This window comes from Lissotriton vulgaris, chromosome 7, assembly GCF_964263255.1.
Source record: "Lissotriton vulgaris chromosome 7, aLisVul1.2, whole genome shotgun sequence".
Classification (NCBI taxonomy): domain Eukaryota; kingdom Metazoa; phylum Chordata; class Amphibia; order Caudata; family Salamandridae; genus Lissotriton; species Lissotriton vulgaris.
In genome coordinates this window covers 1631211156-1631224655 of record NC_141695.1, presented here as the reverse complement: position 1 = coordinate 1631224655, position 13500 = coordinate 1631211156, and the positions used below count along the sequence as shown (strand labels likewise).

At 44.1% G+C, this 13500-nt stretch overlaps 1 protein-coding gene across 2 annotated transcripts in view; it reads left to right on the top strand.

Moving 5' to 3' along the window:
- The window catches only part of ELMO2 (engulfment and cell motility 2), a 290477-nt gene that overhangs the window by 264891 nt on the left and 12086 nt on the right, over window positions 1–13500 (top strand). For both annotated transcript variants that reach the window (XM_086932590.1, XM_086932589.1), the window contains one exon: window positions 12575–12657. In XM_086932590.1, the coding sequence (XP_086788716.1) occupies window positions 12575–12657 (83 nt within the window). The remainder of the gene's footprint in view (window positions 1–12574; window positions 12658–13500) is intronic.

Here is a 13500-nt window from a genome sequence, read left to right as displayed (position 1 = left end):
CACTCCAGCTCAACGGGTCGTAAGTAAGACCGTCGACCCCAACCCTTCCTCGACGCCCTCAAAAAATGCTTCGGTCACATCCTCACCTTCGGGCCCGGGTGCACACTAAGAGACTGTTTCCCACGCCCTGCCTTCGGGCCTTGGAAAAAAAGCCTGCAAAGCCTTAAGGCGACTCGGGCTCGAGTCAGCCTATTCCCGGTGCCGATCCCATACCGACACCGAAGAAGAAGCCGTCTTCCTCAACCACGCCGACCGCTGCTCTGACACATAAGCACTCCGCATCGAAGACTCGCACCGCCTCATCGATACCAAAACAGCACTCTGAGCCGAGTAAAAAAACGCCTAAAGGTCCCGACTCACACGCTTCGGAACCGAAAAAACACGTTCCGGTAAAAGACATTTCGAAAGGTCATACTTCTAAGCCAAAAGACTCTAGACCAGCTACTGAGTCGGTGCCGAAAAAACCTCCGGAACCGAAAACTTTGACGCCAAAGGATCTGCCCTACACAGAAGAGCTTTTTACACCAGATCCTACTCAAAAGACTCTTGTAAAGGATCCTAGGACTGGCCAACTAGCTCTTAGCTCCAAGAAGAGACCACCAGAGGCGCCTGCACCTCCTCCTCCTCCAAAGAAGAGACATTGCAACCTCTCCATTAAGGGTCCCTTCTCCACCACCTCCCCATACTATTCCTCCTCTTACACCCCCTCAACCACATCATTCGCCTACACCATCCACTAATCCAGATGATGATGTAGATACAGACTCTGATGACACAGGTGGGGGTACACATGACCCAGTAGGGACCAATAGTCCCCCCTCAGTCACCTAATCCATGGGATGATTATAACACCCCTGATGTGCCTTACGTCCCCCAAGACGATGTGTATCCTTCCAGGCCTCCCCACCTGAGGACACCATAGGTTTTAACCTACTAGTCCAGAGAGCTGCCCAGTACCATGGGGTTGACTTGCACACCGATACTGTGGAGGAAGATTTCTTATTGGACACTTTTGATAATACGCAACGGTCCACTGCCATTTTGCCAATGCTTAAAGGGGTCATTAAGCATGCAACAGAGGTATTTAAATGTCCTGTCAGGGCTCGGTCCTCAACCCTTGCATTGAGAAAAAATACAAAGCTGCAGATCCAGTTTACATTAGAGGTCCAGCACCACTAGATTCTTTAGTAGTATCTAAAGCACATAAATGTGCTAATTCACAAACATCAGGTGAGGCCTCACCACCAGACAAAGAATCTAAACTCCTTGACGCCTCTGGTAAGCGCACAGCGTCACAGGCAGCTAACATATGGCGCATTGCCAATACTCAAGCGCTATTGGCAAGATATGACCGGGCACATTATGATGAACTAGAATCCATAATGCAGCATCTACCTGATAAATATAAACACTAGCCAATGAACTCATACAGGAAGGTAAAAATATCACCAATACTTCCATTCGTTGTGCCCTAGATGCCACAGATACTGCCTCAAGGGCAATTAATACGAGTGTCCTTCTGTGTAGGCATGCCTGGCTACGTATTTCAGGTTTCAAACATGAAGTGCAAAATTCCATCCTCAATCAGCCATTTGATGAGAAACATCTATTTGCCCCTAATGTCGATGTATCGTTAGAGAAAATGAAAAAAGACACCGACACAGTCAAATCTATGGGAGCCTTGCAATTGCAAGCTCCCAGACGTTCTTTTCGTCGCTCATCATATAGAGGCAACACAAGAGCCTATGCCTCCGATAGCCCCTCCACTTCCTTTAAAACCCCTAGTCAATCCACATTCACTAAGGGCTACCAAAGAGGGGGTTATAGGGGTAACAACAACAAGGGCAGGGGCAAAACCAACAACTCCCGCTCTGCCTCCACCCCTACCCAATGACTTTCCTCCGCTTCCTCCCCACCATTCCACTCCTGTGGGGGGAAGACTACAACAAATCCTTCCTGCCTGAACCAACATCACATCAGACAGGTGGGTGCGACAAATTATTCAATCAGGTTACTGTCTAGAACTAACATCTACCCCCCCCAAACATACCACCCAAACAGCGTCCAATCTCACAAGAGCATCTATCACTGCTAAAGCAAGAAATAATATCCTTGCTAGGAAAAAGTTCAATAGAACCAGTTCCTCTGCACCAACCATACAAGGGAGTTTACTCCCTATACTTTCTTATCACAAAGAAGGACGGCTCTCTAAGGCCTATTCTAAACCTCCAGACCGCTAAACATATACATACAGTCAGACCATTTTCACATGGTTACACTTCTTCAACAAGTTCTTCCTCTCCTGTTACAAAACGACTTCCTTGCTACTCTAGATCTCAAGGACGCATACTTCCACATTCCCATTCTCAAAGCTCACAGGAAATATCTCAGATTTGTAATAGACGTGCAGCACTATCAATTCAAAGTACTCCCATTCGGAGACACAACAGCACCAAGGGTATTCACCAAGTGCCTAGCAGTAGTTTCCAATGTGACTAATCTGAACTGATCTTTATCTTCGTGGTCCATCATGGAAACTACTTTCACCTCTTCCATTAACAGAGCTAGACATTTGGGGGGAAGGAAAAGGCTACTTACCAGTATGCATCTGTTCTTGGCATGTAGAGCTGCTATATTCCTAGCACTGAAAGCTTTCCAAAAGCAAGTATCAAACAAAGCTGTGTTAGTCCGCACGGACAACATGACAGCCATGTATTACATACAGAAACAGGGCAGAACACACTCCCTGCACAAACTCTCTCACCTAGCACAGGACATGTGGCGATGGGCTATACCTCAAAACATATTCCTTCTAGCCCAGCATGTTCCAGTAGTACAAAATACCATAGCAGATCTGTTAAGTCGTCAGACGCAACAGACCCACGAGTGGGAACTGCATACGCAAGTTCTTCAACCATTCTTTCAGATGTGGGGAAAACATCAGATAGACCTCTTTGCCACCCACAAAAACACCAAATGCCCAAGCTTCGCCGCCAGATATCCACACCCACTGTCCAAAGGCAATGCGATATGGATGAACTGGTCAAACAGATTTGTGTACGCTTTTCCACCTCTACCACTCATGCCACTAGTAGTACGCAAACTACAGCAGCATTCTCTGACCCTCATCCTAGTTGCTCCAACGTGGGCCAGGCAGTCGTTGTACACCACACTGCTACAACTGTCAGCAGTACCGCACCAAAAATCATACCTGTCTCCACACCTTTTAACACAGAACCATGGAGAGATCAGGCACCCGAACCAAGTTCAGCTCAACCTAGCGATTTGGCTCCTGAGGTCTTAGAATTTGGATATCGTAACCTTCCTCCAGACTGCATGGATGTCATAAAAGAAGCTCGACGTCCAACCACTAGAGCATGTTATGCAGCTAAGTGGAAACGCTTTGTAATATATTGTCACAACAACAATATTAATCCCCTAGATGTGTCTATTCAACACATCGTAGGATACTTACTGCACCTCCAAAGATGTAAGTTAGCCTACACGTCTAATAGACTGCATCTTGCTGCAATAGCAGCATATTTGTAAAACAGACAGCATCTATCTCTGTTCAGAGAGCCTGCTATTAAAGCCTTTATGAAAGGTCTTAAGAGAATAATTCCTCCCAGAGTACCACCTTCACCTGTGTGGAATTTAAACATTGTTCTCACACGGTTAATGGGACCTCCCTTCGAACCCTTACATAAATGTGAACTACAATTTTTAACATGGAAGGTTGCGTTCCTAGTAGCTATTACTTCTCTGCTACAAGCACTAACCATTCAAGAACCCTTCTTGCAAATGCATCATAATAAGGTCGTACTCCGTACTAATCCAAAATTCCTGCCCAAAGTCATTTCTCCCTTCCACCTCAATCAATCTGTGGAACTGCCCGTTTTCTTCTCGCAGCCACAGACAGTAGCAGAAAGAGCTCTTCATACCCTAGATGTCAAACAAGCATTGCTATACGACATCGAGAGAACACAACCCTTTCATAAGACCAAACAACTTTTTGTGTCTTTCTCACCACCACATAAGGGTTATCCCATTTCAAAATCTGGGATCGCTAGATGGATTGTCAAATGCATACAGATTTGTTACCACAAAGCTAATCGTACGTATCTGTTCCTCCTAAAGCCCACTCTACAAGGAAAATAAGGGCTTCAATGGCATTTTTAGGGAACATTCCCCTAGATGACATCTGCAGAGCAGCTACATGGTCTACACCACACAAATTCACAAAACACTATTGTGTAATGTGCAAACCAAACAACAAACTAATATGGGCCAGGCTGTTCTCAAAACATTATTTCAAACTACTGCAACAGATAGGGGTGGTCGCCGCTAAGAGTGGGTACCTATCTCGTGACTTCCAAAGAACTTTTCAGGACAAAAACCAACTGCAAACATCCGGGCCCAACACTAGGTGGCGATCTATGCACAGTGTGTAACTCTGCAGCTCTACATGCCAAGAACAGTTGCGTACTGGTAAGTAGCCTTTTCCTTCCCCCAAATGTCTAGCTCTGTTAATGAAAGAAGTAGTTTCCATGATGGACCACGAAGATAAAGATCAGTTCAGAATAGTCACATTGGAAACGTTTTTCAGTTATGTGCTGCACACTACCTGCCTACCCATATGTAGATATGAAACAATATACTCTTTCAGCCGTACCCCAATTCTAAACCTCTACATTTTTGACCGAGAAGTAGGAAGGTTCTTGGCATGGTGTGATAGGCGCTGCACAGAATTCCACCCCTGCAGGAATGTCAAGCTTTTGAAAGCTGGTGTGGCATAATGTTAGAGGATTAACAGTCTTTGACTTGATAGAACATACAAAAACATGTCCAAGATAAAGATGTACACCTGCAACTTATTATTTTAATCCTGCCCTTCCCTTGCAGAATTGGGAGCCAACATGCAAGTAATAAAAGTACAGAAAAGGTCAAGTCCATTATAGATTAAACATAAACTTCCTTCCTCTAAGTATGATATTCCTAACCCAGCAGTCTTTCTGTACACCCTCGCCACCAAGATCCAGATGTATAACATTAAAATATGCCAGTTTTCGAAGGTGGGGAAAGCACTGTCAACAGATGCAAAAAGTTCATGGTGTTGGATGACTATAAAGTAAGGCATCCAGAACACCCACGTCATATATCCTAGCACTTTCATAAACCGTTCTATCCCCTATACTACCCTGAGCACTACCAGAGACCACAAGAAAATCAGTATGCTGAACTTAGTATTTGTCAATGTAGCACCAGGGAACGCCTTATCCAAAGCAAACCTAGCTAAAAGGAATGTGGCATTTATCAAGATATGTTATCAATGTATAGGAGCGCTGTTACCAGGAATTCAGGGGACACACATCAATAGAGGGTAAATAGGATGCAAAAGCTTTCAAAGGAAATGTATCCATAAAAGAACTTGATAGAGCCTCTGCTTGGAACTTAATACACACTTTCACACATCATTGCTCCCTGGATATTGGTACTGCTTGAGCTACTACTACTAATTCCACTAGTGCTAGGCCTTTTGACGCTGGAACTAATCAGGACGAAGGAGAAACAGGAAGGGACAAACCAGATTAAGAGAATAAAGTAGTCAATGAGGTTCATGTTGCACATCCAAAACCTGTTCACATGTGAGCAGATTAAGGTGTGGCACAATGAGACCTAATTGCCATTTCTACCCTGTGGACGTGTGGACACAGAATCGCATGAAATCGTTTGAAGACCATAAGATACAATTCTTACTGTATAACTTCCATTATCGCCAGACTGTACAGAGCCCTACTGATTAAATGCCCCAGACCCTCTCATGCAGGTTTGAAGTAGTTGGAAACCACACTTTGGTAACTTGGATAACAAGGGGTTGGAGGTCATTGCAGCCCCACGGTCTCCTCCTATATCCTCCCGCTTACATCTCATCCAGTTAAAGTATTTGCATTGATATTACTGTACACCAGCACAACTTTGGCATTAGGGAAGGGAAGGGGTTATCATGCCAAATGTACCAGATGTAACCTCATAGAGGGAGATTACTTTCATAAGACCTTGGCATGCCCATTGGTGGTGTAGTATTTGGGAAATGTCTGCTCCGCCCTTAGTTGCACTATACATCCAGATCCTAAAATGTTTCTACTGAGATTAAGGAATAGGGTGGTTCATGTCATATGTGTTCATTTCTTGCCATCAGCCTTCCGGCGGCAAAAAAGAGACCTAGCATGTCACTGGTGCGATGCGCAGGCTTCTACGTTCGGTGGGTGGGTGCACCAGGAGTATGGGCTTTAGTTCAGAGTAACCGGTTTACAAGCCTGTGGAGCCAGCAAAAAACACAATATTGAATCCTTGGTGGGAACACTCACGACTCTAGATAACGTTTTGTATAGTATCTTGAATGCACAATCTTATCACTTAACGAGTAAGGCTTCATACAAACTTACCAGTAGTTTTGACTGTATGGAGATTTGTCGGGCCGTTATTGTTCTGATACTGAATTTTGAAAACGTAATAAAAAATCTTATTAAAAGAAACGCAAAAAAAGGGGCGCAAATTGTCAATGGTAGACAATTCCAGATTCTGGATACACTTTCGAAAGATGGATAGCCAGTCCTATATAGAGACTTTTACAACAGTTGCCTAAATAGAATATAAGTAATTGTAAACTTGACTATTGGCAGGAAGACATGGGAAAAATGTTCTTCGAATTTGAAGGGTCAAGCAGCAATATGAAGCCCCTGCAGTAATCTGTGATATGAAAGACTATTGCTGGTCAATTTTTACTACTAGGACTTTGGCTTTAGCGGAAGCGACTGGAGGGGGCCTCAACACATAGACCCGAACATACTATCCCAGTAAGCGTGGCTGTGACCTGGGAGGAGAAGTTTTACTATTGTTGAGCTTTAACAAGCTGTGGCTCCTCCATTCCTGTTCTGCTGACTGACCGTCTGTAAACCTGAGACCATACAAAGACACTTGATTGTTGAATTTGATGATCTAAATATTTTTGGCATACGACCAAGCTCGAGCACAAACGATCTAATGTGTACTGGTAAGGGCTGTTCATAGTTGATAAAAACCATCCAGGATAATGACCTGCGGCTCCTCACAGTGACTGGGAGATTGCTGAAGCTAGTATAGTGCACTGTATCCCAGTCTCAGGCAAACAGAAGATCAGAATCACGTGATGTGCTGTGACAAAGATGAGGCAAGCTCACTCCCTCAGTATTGCTGTCTTACATAGAATGAATCTTGTCCAAGGTAAGTAGTAATGTGATTTCAGTCCCTCATCCTGGGATCAAAATTATTGGTATCTTCAAGAAAGGCAGAAATATGTTTAACCGCAAATGTTTCCAGCACTGATATATGACCAGAGGGAAACAACCTTTACAACGCAACTTTTACACCGCACTACCATTACAACAAAACTTTTACAACGCAACATCCATTACAACGCATGCATTTACAACACAACCATTACAACGTATTACATCACAACGCACACCACTACAACGCATGCCTTTACAACGCAGTCATTACAACGCATACCATTACAACGCATAGCATTACACCACATAGTACCCTTACACTATCCAACACTTACCCTACTGTTGCACCCCCTGGAGTTAGAATAGTAATTTTTACCCCTACACTATCCAACACTTACCCTACTGTTGCCCCCCTGGAGTTAGAATAGTAATTTTAACCCCCACACTATCCAACACTTACCTTACATGAAACGTAATGTTATGCGTTGTAATGGTATGCGTTGTAAAGGTAGTATGCGTTGTAGTGGAATGCGTTGTAAAGGTAGTTTCAAAGAATTTGTTGTAATGGCATGCGTTGTAATGGTATGCGTTGTAATGTATGTTGCGGTGTAAAAATTGCGTTGTAAAGGTAGGCGTTGTAAAAGTATGCGTTGTAACGTTGTACATCCATGACAAGATGCACAGGTGGAGCAGTCCGGATTAAGCAATGATTCAGTACTCATCCCCTGGGGCCCCTGCTTATCACTTAAGAGGGTGCTATTGGCCAATATATATATACACACAGCTTGTGAAGTTGTAAGAGATTCCTTCTCCTAAAAGGTTATAACAGTAGTTTGGAATGTTGATGTGTGCTACAGGATCATTTGTGACCCGCTTAACCTCACAAAGGGTTGACAAGAGTTTAGTTAATTTCTTGTTAAGACAAGCTTAGAAATCTGAAGATTGTGCTAGCATGACAATTATTTTGTGGGTTATGCCTTGGAAGTGCCTGTCTCATACTTGCCTTGAAGGTCAGTGGCCACAAGGTAAATAGGTCTGATTTTGAGTAAAGCTGCACCAAGCCATCGCTAGATTATACCTATGAATCCCTAAACAACCAGCAGAACTAATGTAATAGTTAAATGTTTCCTGCCTGCTTTTGGTGTCTCTTCTACTCTGTCCTCAAATTAAAAAAAAAGTTTTCCTTGCTTTTCAGAGCATTTAATTACTGCCATTCCACCAGTTTAAGCATAAGGTGCCAAATCTGAACATTCTCTTTGTAGAAAACTGTGCAGTTGAAGAGTTATGGGTCATTGACATGTGCATGATATGCTATCTTGTCATGCAAGCAAATGATTTATGCTTGGACCTTCTTAGATCCACAAGTAGCTAATAATTAATTAATTTTAACTTTTGCATAGCATGCTTAGACCTCCAACAATGGACAAACTGTAGCAAACAGCCCATAGAAGCAATAAGTAGAGGAATTTTAGAGGTGATGACTAAGCATGATCATGGTTATTAAAAGGGAGTTTTAGAGAGTGTCGCAGTTGATACATTTCAGAGTCCTGTAAAAGATGGAATATTGTCCTATAAACAGCATCCTTCATTCCCCTTTGTCTCTAGTTTTCAGAATTGTCAATGATTGGTAGCTGTCCATGGGTGCCAGGTGAACCCAGGCAAAAATATGCTGACATACCACTTCCTGACAAACTGTACATCCAACATCTCAACTTATGGGCCTAGTTCTTGTCTGTCCTTGCTACTATGGTATGTCCACCCACTTATGTGGTCTCATTTTGGCATAGCTGAGTGAGCGAGGGAACCAAACACTTAGTCAGATGAACAACTCCAATAAATTCCCCAGTAATAAAAGATAAATTCAATCTTGCTCTTAGTTGTTCTAATAACTTGCAGGATACAAGATGGGAGCAAAGTGCCTTGATCAGTTGGATTAGAAGAGCTGAAATGCAGATGATAGGTTCCTTTTGCCAGGAAGCATGACTCTCTACTCCGTTTCTGTTTTTGTTTTATAGCACATAAAATAAACGCAGGTGTCTTGAGGAATTTCAGGTCCCCCGAGAGGGGAGGATTGAAGAAGTGAAGGGGGAGGATGGATGGAGGACTGGTTAATACCCCTGATACACTCCCTCCTAAGGGAGCTGAAAGGCAGGTGGAGGGCAGTGACCAGAGAAAGTATGGCCTTTTTCTTGGAAGCCTTGTTCCCCAAGATTTCTATTTTGTAAAATAAAATCTAAATCCCAATACGGCCCCCTAGGGGAAATGGAATGCTTTTGTTGGTGTCGGCCAGAGAGAAGCACACCTTGTGCCATGAAGCCAGGCTACCACTATTTTTTATTTTTCAAAAGTGACTGCTGGTGTGTAGTAAGCATTTCAGGCCCTCCACAGTGGAAGCAGATCAGAGACTAACACCCCCTGATCTACTCCACCAGAGTAGCTGAAATGCAGGTGGTGCGTAGAGCCAAGAGAGAGGCATGTCCTGTGCCAGGAAGCCCATTCCCCCTCATTGTTTGTGTTTTTCTTGCTTTTGGTGTTGAGGGGTAATATTTTGCCGTCCCCCTAGGAATAAGATCGTGGATAGAGTCCCTAGTATTCTCCCTCCCCCTGATGGGGCTGAATGGGACTCTGGACAAAGGAGATGGGGATGTGGCCTCAGGAAATGACAGAGTGCCTCCTTCTATTACATATAGGTAACCCTGGTATATAGTGTACCTTTTAGCCTTTTTCAGGGGATGGGCAGAATAACTTATAGACACAAATCTACCCATAGAGTGGCTGTAAGAACTGCTTACCCATGGATACGGCCCCCTATGCGGCCCATTCCATATCTCCATAAAGGAAGACCCGGATATTTAGTGGTATTTTCAGTCCACTTGGGAGAGCCGAATTTGGGAAAAACTTGGCTCTCCTCCCCAAGGGACTTTAAGTATTTCATTGTTAAAAGAGATGGGTTGCAGTCCAAATGCCAGTAGCATCTGCACCCACACCATTGTGTCTAGTGATCAGACTAAAGATAAGCCCCAAGTCTGTTATCTAGTGGGACAGATGGAGTTTTTATTAAATAGATGCATGGCTTGTATAGGATGCCAAGGAGGGCAAGCCTCACAGTCCAATTATCTTTTCTTTTGTTATTAGTTTTATTCCCCCTGTATCTAATGGTGTTTTCATCCCCCTGTAGCAGGGGAGGTCGGATTGCAGTAAACCCCCCAGTATAACCAGTGAGATTAAAAAGCTAAAGAGGTGTAGGGAGCCATGCTTTTTGCAAGGCGGCTGTGTGGTCTCCCAGATCAGGAAAACACAACCCTGGTGTTACGTTCCATGATTCCTTTCTGGGCATTGCAGCTCTGTAGTGATCCCCATGCAGCAAACAATTTGGGAGAGTTACAACTGAAAAGTGGAGATCTTGCCATTCAGACATACCTCTCCTATCTGATCAATGTGGGTACAGAGCTGTGCCCCAGATGCTGCTGATTCCAGCCACTGGAGCTGAATGGCTCTTATAGCTTGAGATTGAAGACCAATGATGGCAACACCCCAGAGGTATGCTGATATCATCAATTCACTGATGCTGTACACAGTGGCTGATGTAGAAACCTTTCCACCTGGTGGAGATGGAAATAAGATCAGACCTCAGTGAGAGTACGGGTGGTTGATTACTCCCTGATGCTACAATGTGACCCCTACATACTCTGTGCCGCAAAGTTAGTGTGGAGGACATGAACGTCACTATCTCTAATTCTGACTGATTCATAGAGCTGCCCATCTATTAACTTGGACATTTACTGCCCAAAGGCAAAAGGAGATTTGTAGGAAAAACATCTTGTAGAGACTTGCACACTATATCCCGGGTCTTTACTTATGGTATGGTGCTCCCACATATATAATGAACATAGAGTTTTCAAAATGCATACCTTGGGAGAGCAAGGACCAATATTGTTGTGAACTACACTGATTAACAAGGAAGGGATAGATAGGAAAACTGGTGAAAAAGTGTCTTCAATTAAAAGCATTTGCCCTTCTCCCCTTAGCCTTTTATACGTGGGATGAGGAGGCAGTAGCAGCCTTCCACCATTGGTGACATAACTTTTTTTTGTGTTCAAGTAGTTTTTATTAGTTAGAAATACATTCAACATACATGCAACAGATAAAATCCATGTAATACTAAATGCACATGAGAATACTGTTGATTGCACGGACCAAATTGGTATGGCACAGACAAATAAGTGGAACAGATGAGGAAGGGCACAGCAGAGAGAAGTGTCCGCAATATAAACAATCAGCACTAATGTGATCAATAGCAGGTGCACCCCTTAAGCAATAGAACCTAAGTTTTGGTCTCAAATTTCAAAACAGAACAGAGAGCACCTCTGGTGGACTCGCACATTGTCTAGTCCTTATGAGGCACGCTCATTGCCTACTTTTTACTCTTACGTTTCCATCTCAAGGTTTCTTGGGAGAGGAGTTTCACTTACTGTAGTGCTCTGGTCTTCTTTACGCACTCCTACCTCTTCCGTTTCCCTTGGTGATGAAGGTTGTCTGGATGGATCCGGTTTGACTCATCCTGATAACCACGGACTGAGGTTGGAGGGTTTTAGTACTCTGACCTTCTGAGTCTGTGCGTCTGTCCCCCATTCCGCTTACCTCTTCATGAGGACCTGGTCTCCCAACAACAAAGCAGAATTTTACACCCAAACCTCAACAGCCTACAGGTTTTGAGATTGAGCGGAGCTAGCTAAGTGGATTCGATCTGCCCATGGACGTACTAGATATCACTTTGGGTGCTCACTCTCCTGTCAACAAAGTCAGTCTCTTCTGGACACTGGGCAAAGTTTGTGGCCTGGTATCAGGACCTTTGTGTTGATCCGCTGGAGACTAAACTTTTTGATGTTCTTCCGTGTGTCCTGTCTTTGGCCGCGCAAGAGCTTGCCAAGTGCTAGACATCTGTCAGGTGTCCATCCACATCATGACCAGGCGTTAATGCCTTAACTCTCAGGTCCGCAGGTCTAGCTGAAGATTACTCACTGACTCAACATCCTCCATGCTTCGTTGAGTGTCCATCTAGGTGTTTATAAGGCTCAATGTTAGATGTTGTACACTGTCGCAGTACACAATCTGTTACTGTTGTTCTGTGTCTAAGGGCATAGAGGGCTTGTTTTAAATTGATGCCAGAGTGCAGGGGCGGCACCTATATATACAACTGAGCTTAATACACTATCAGGCAGAGCAGTTCTGCAAACACTTAATCTGCATACCTTTTTAATTCGTAATCTTCATACATCTTTGTCTTCCTTTTTTTTCTCCAGTTCCAGTGGCAGACATCAAGTCAGTGGTGACTGGAAAGGACTGCCCTCACATGAGGGAGAAGAGTGCACTGAAACAGAATAAGGTATCCTGATATAACATATGTCTGAAATCTGGCTAATGGGTTTTGTATGCTGAAGTTTAACTCTATCCACCTCTGCAAAGGGCCATGTGTTGCCACTCATCAAGTTTAGAGAGCCCCCCTGGTACCACACCACCACCCTGCTGACAGGGGTCTTTGCTGCTGTTCTTCCATACCATCTGAGAAAATTGCGTAATGTCCCTGCCTCCAGCCATAATGGTATTTATTCCTCCAGCTTGCTGCTTCCCAGTACAGATGGGTCTACTTTCCTAGTTTCTGTGCACCCCATCTCTCTGAGAATCTCACCTGAAACTACTAACCCTCACCAGGCCTTCATGGTAGATCACTGCTGCACATAATTCCTAACCTTGCTAGGGTCCATTGCCTCCTGAGCTTGAATGCATTATGCTGAGGATGTCCTCTCGCTGAGCATCATCTGCTGGCACTGCCCATTCATGACTTAATTCCGCACAAAAATTGCCCATCACCCTCATGTCCTGTGCTACTATTACTATCCATTTAAAATCACACATTGATAGCACCCTCAACATTGTGAACACACCACACTGTCCTTGCCCACTGCAGGTTAGTACAGCTTGCTGTTGAGTGCTTCCCAACGTGAAAAACATCCTGATCAAAGATCACCATCCCAGATGATGGCCTGCACTTGTTTACTGTTTCTCAGCCTGGTAAAAACACACCTCATTCTCCTTGATAACCAGCCCATTGTCAATACTCCATCCATCCTAGATTGATCAGAGGAGCCTGTGCTACTGATGTCTCCAGTCTGGTTTGTGTGTTCTGCGCTGTCTGCATCCCACAGAATGGTGCGGGCCTCTCTTAGAA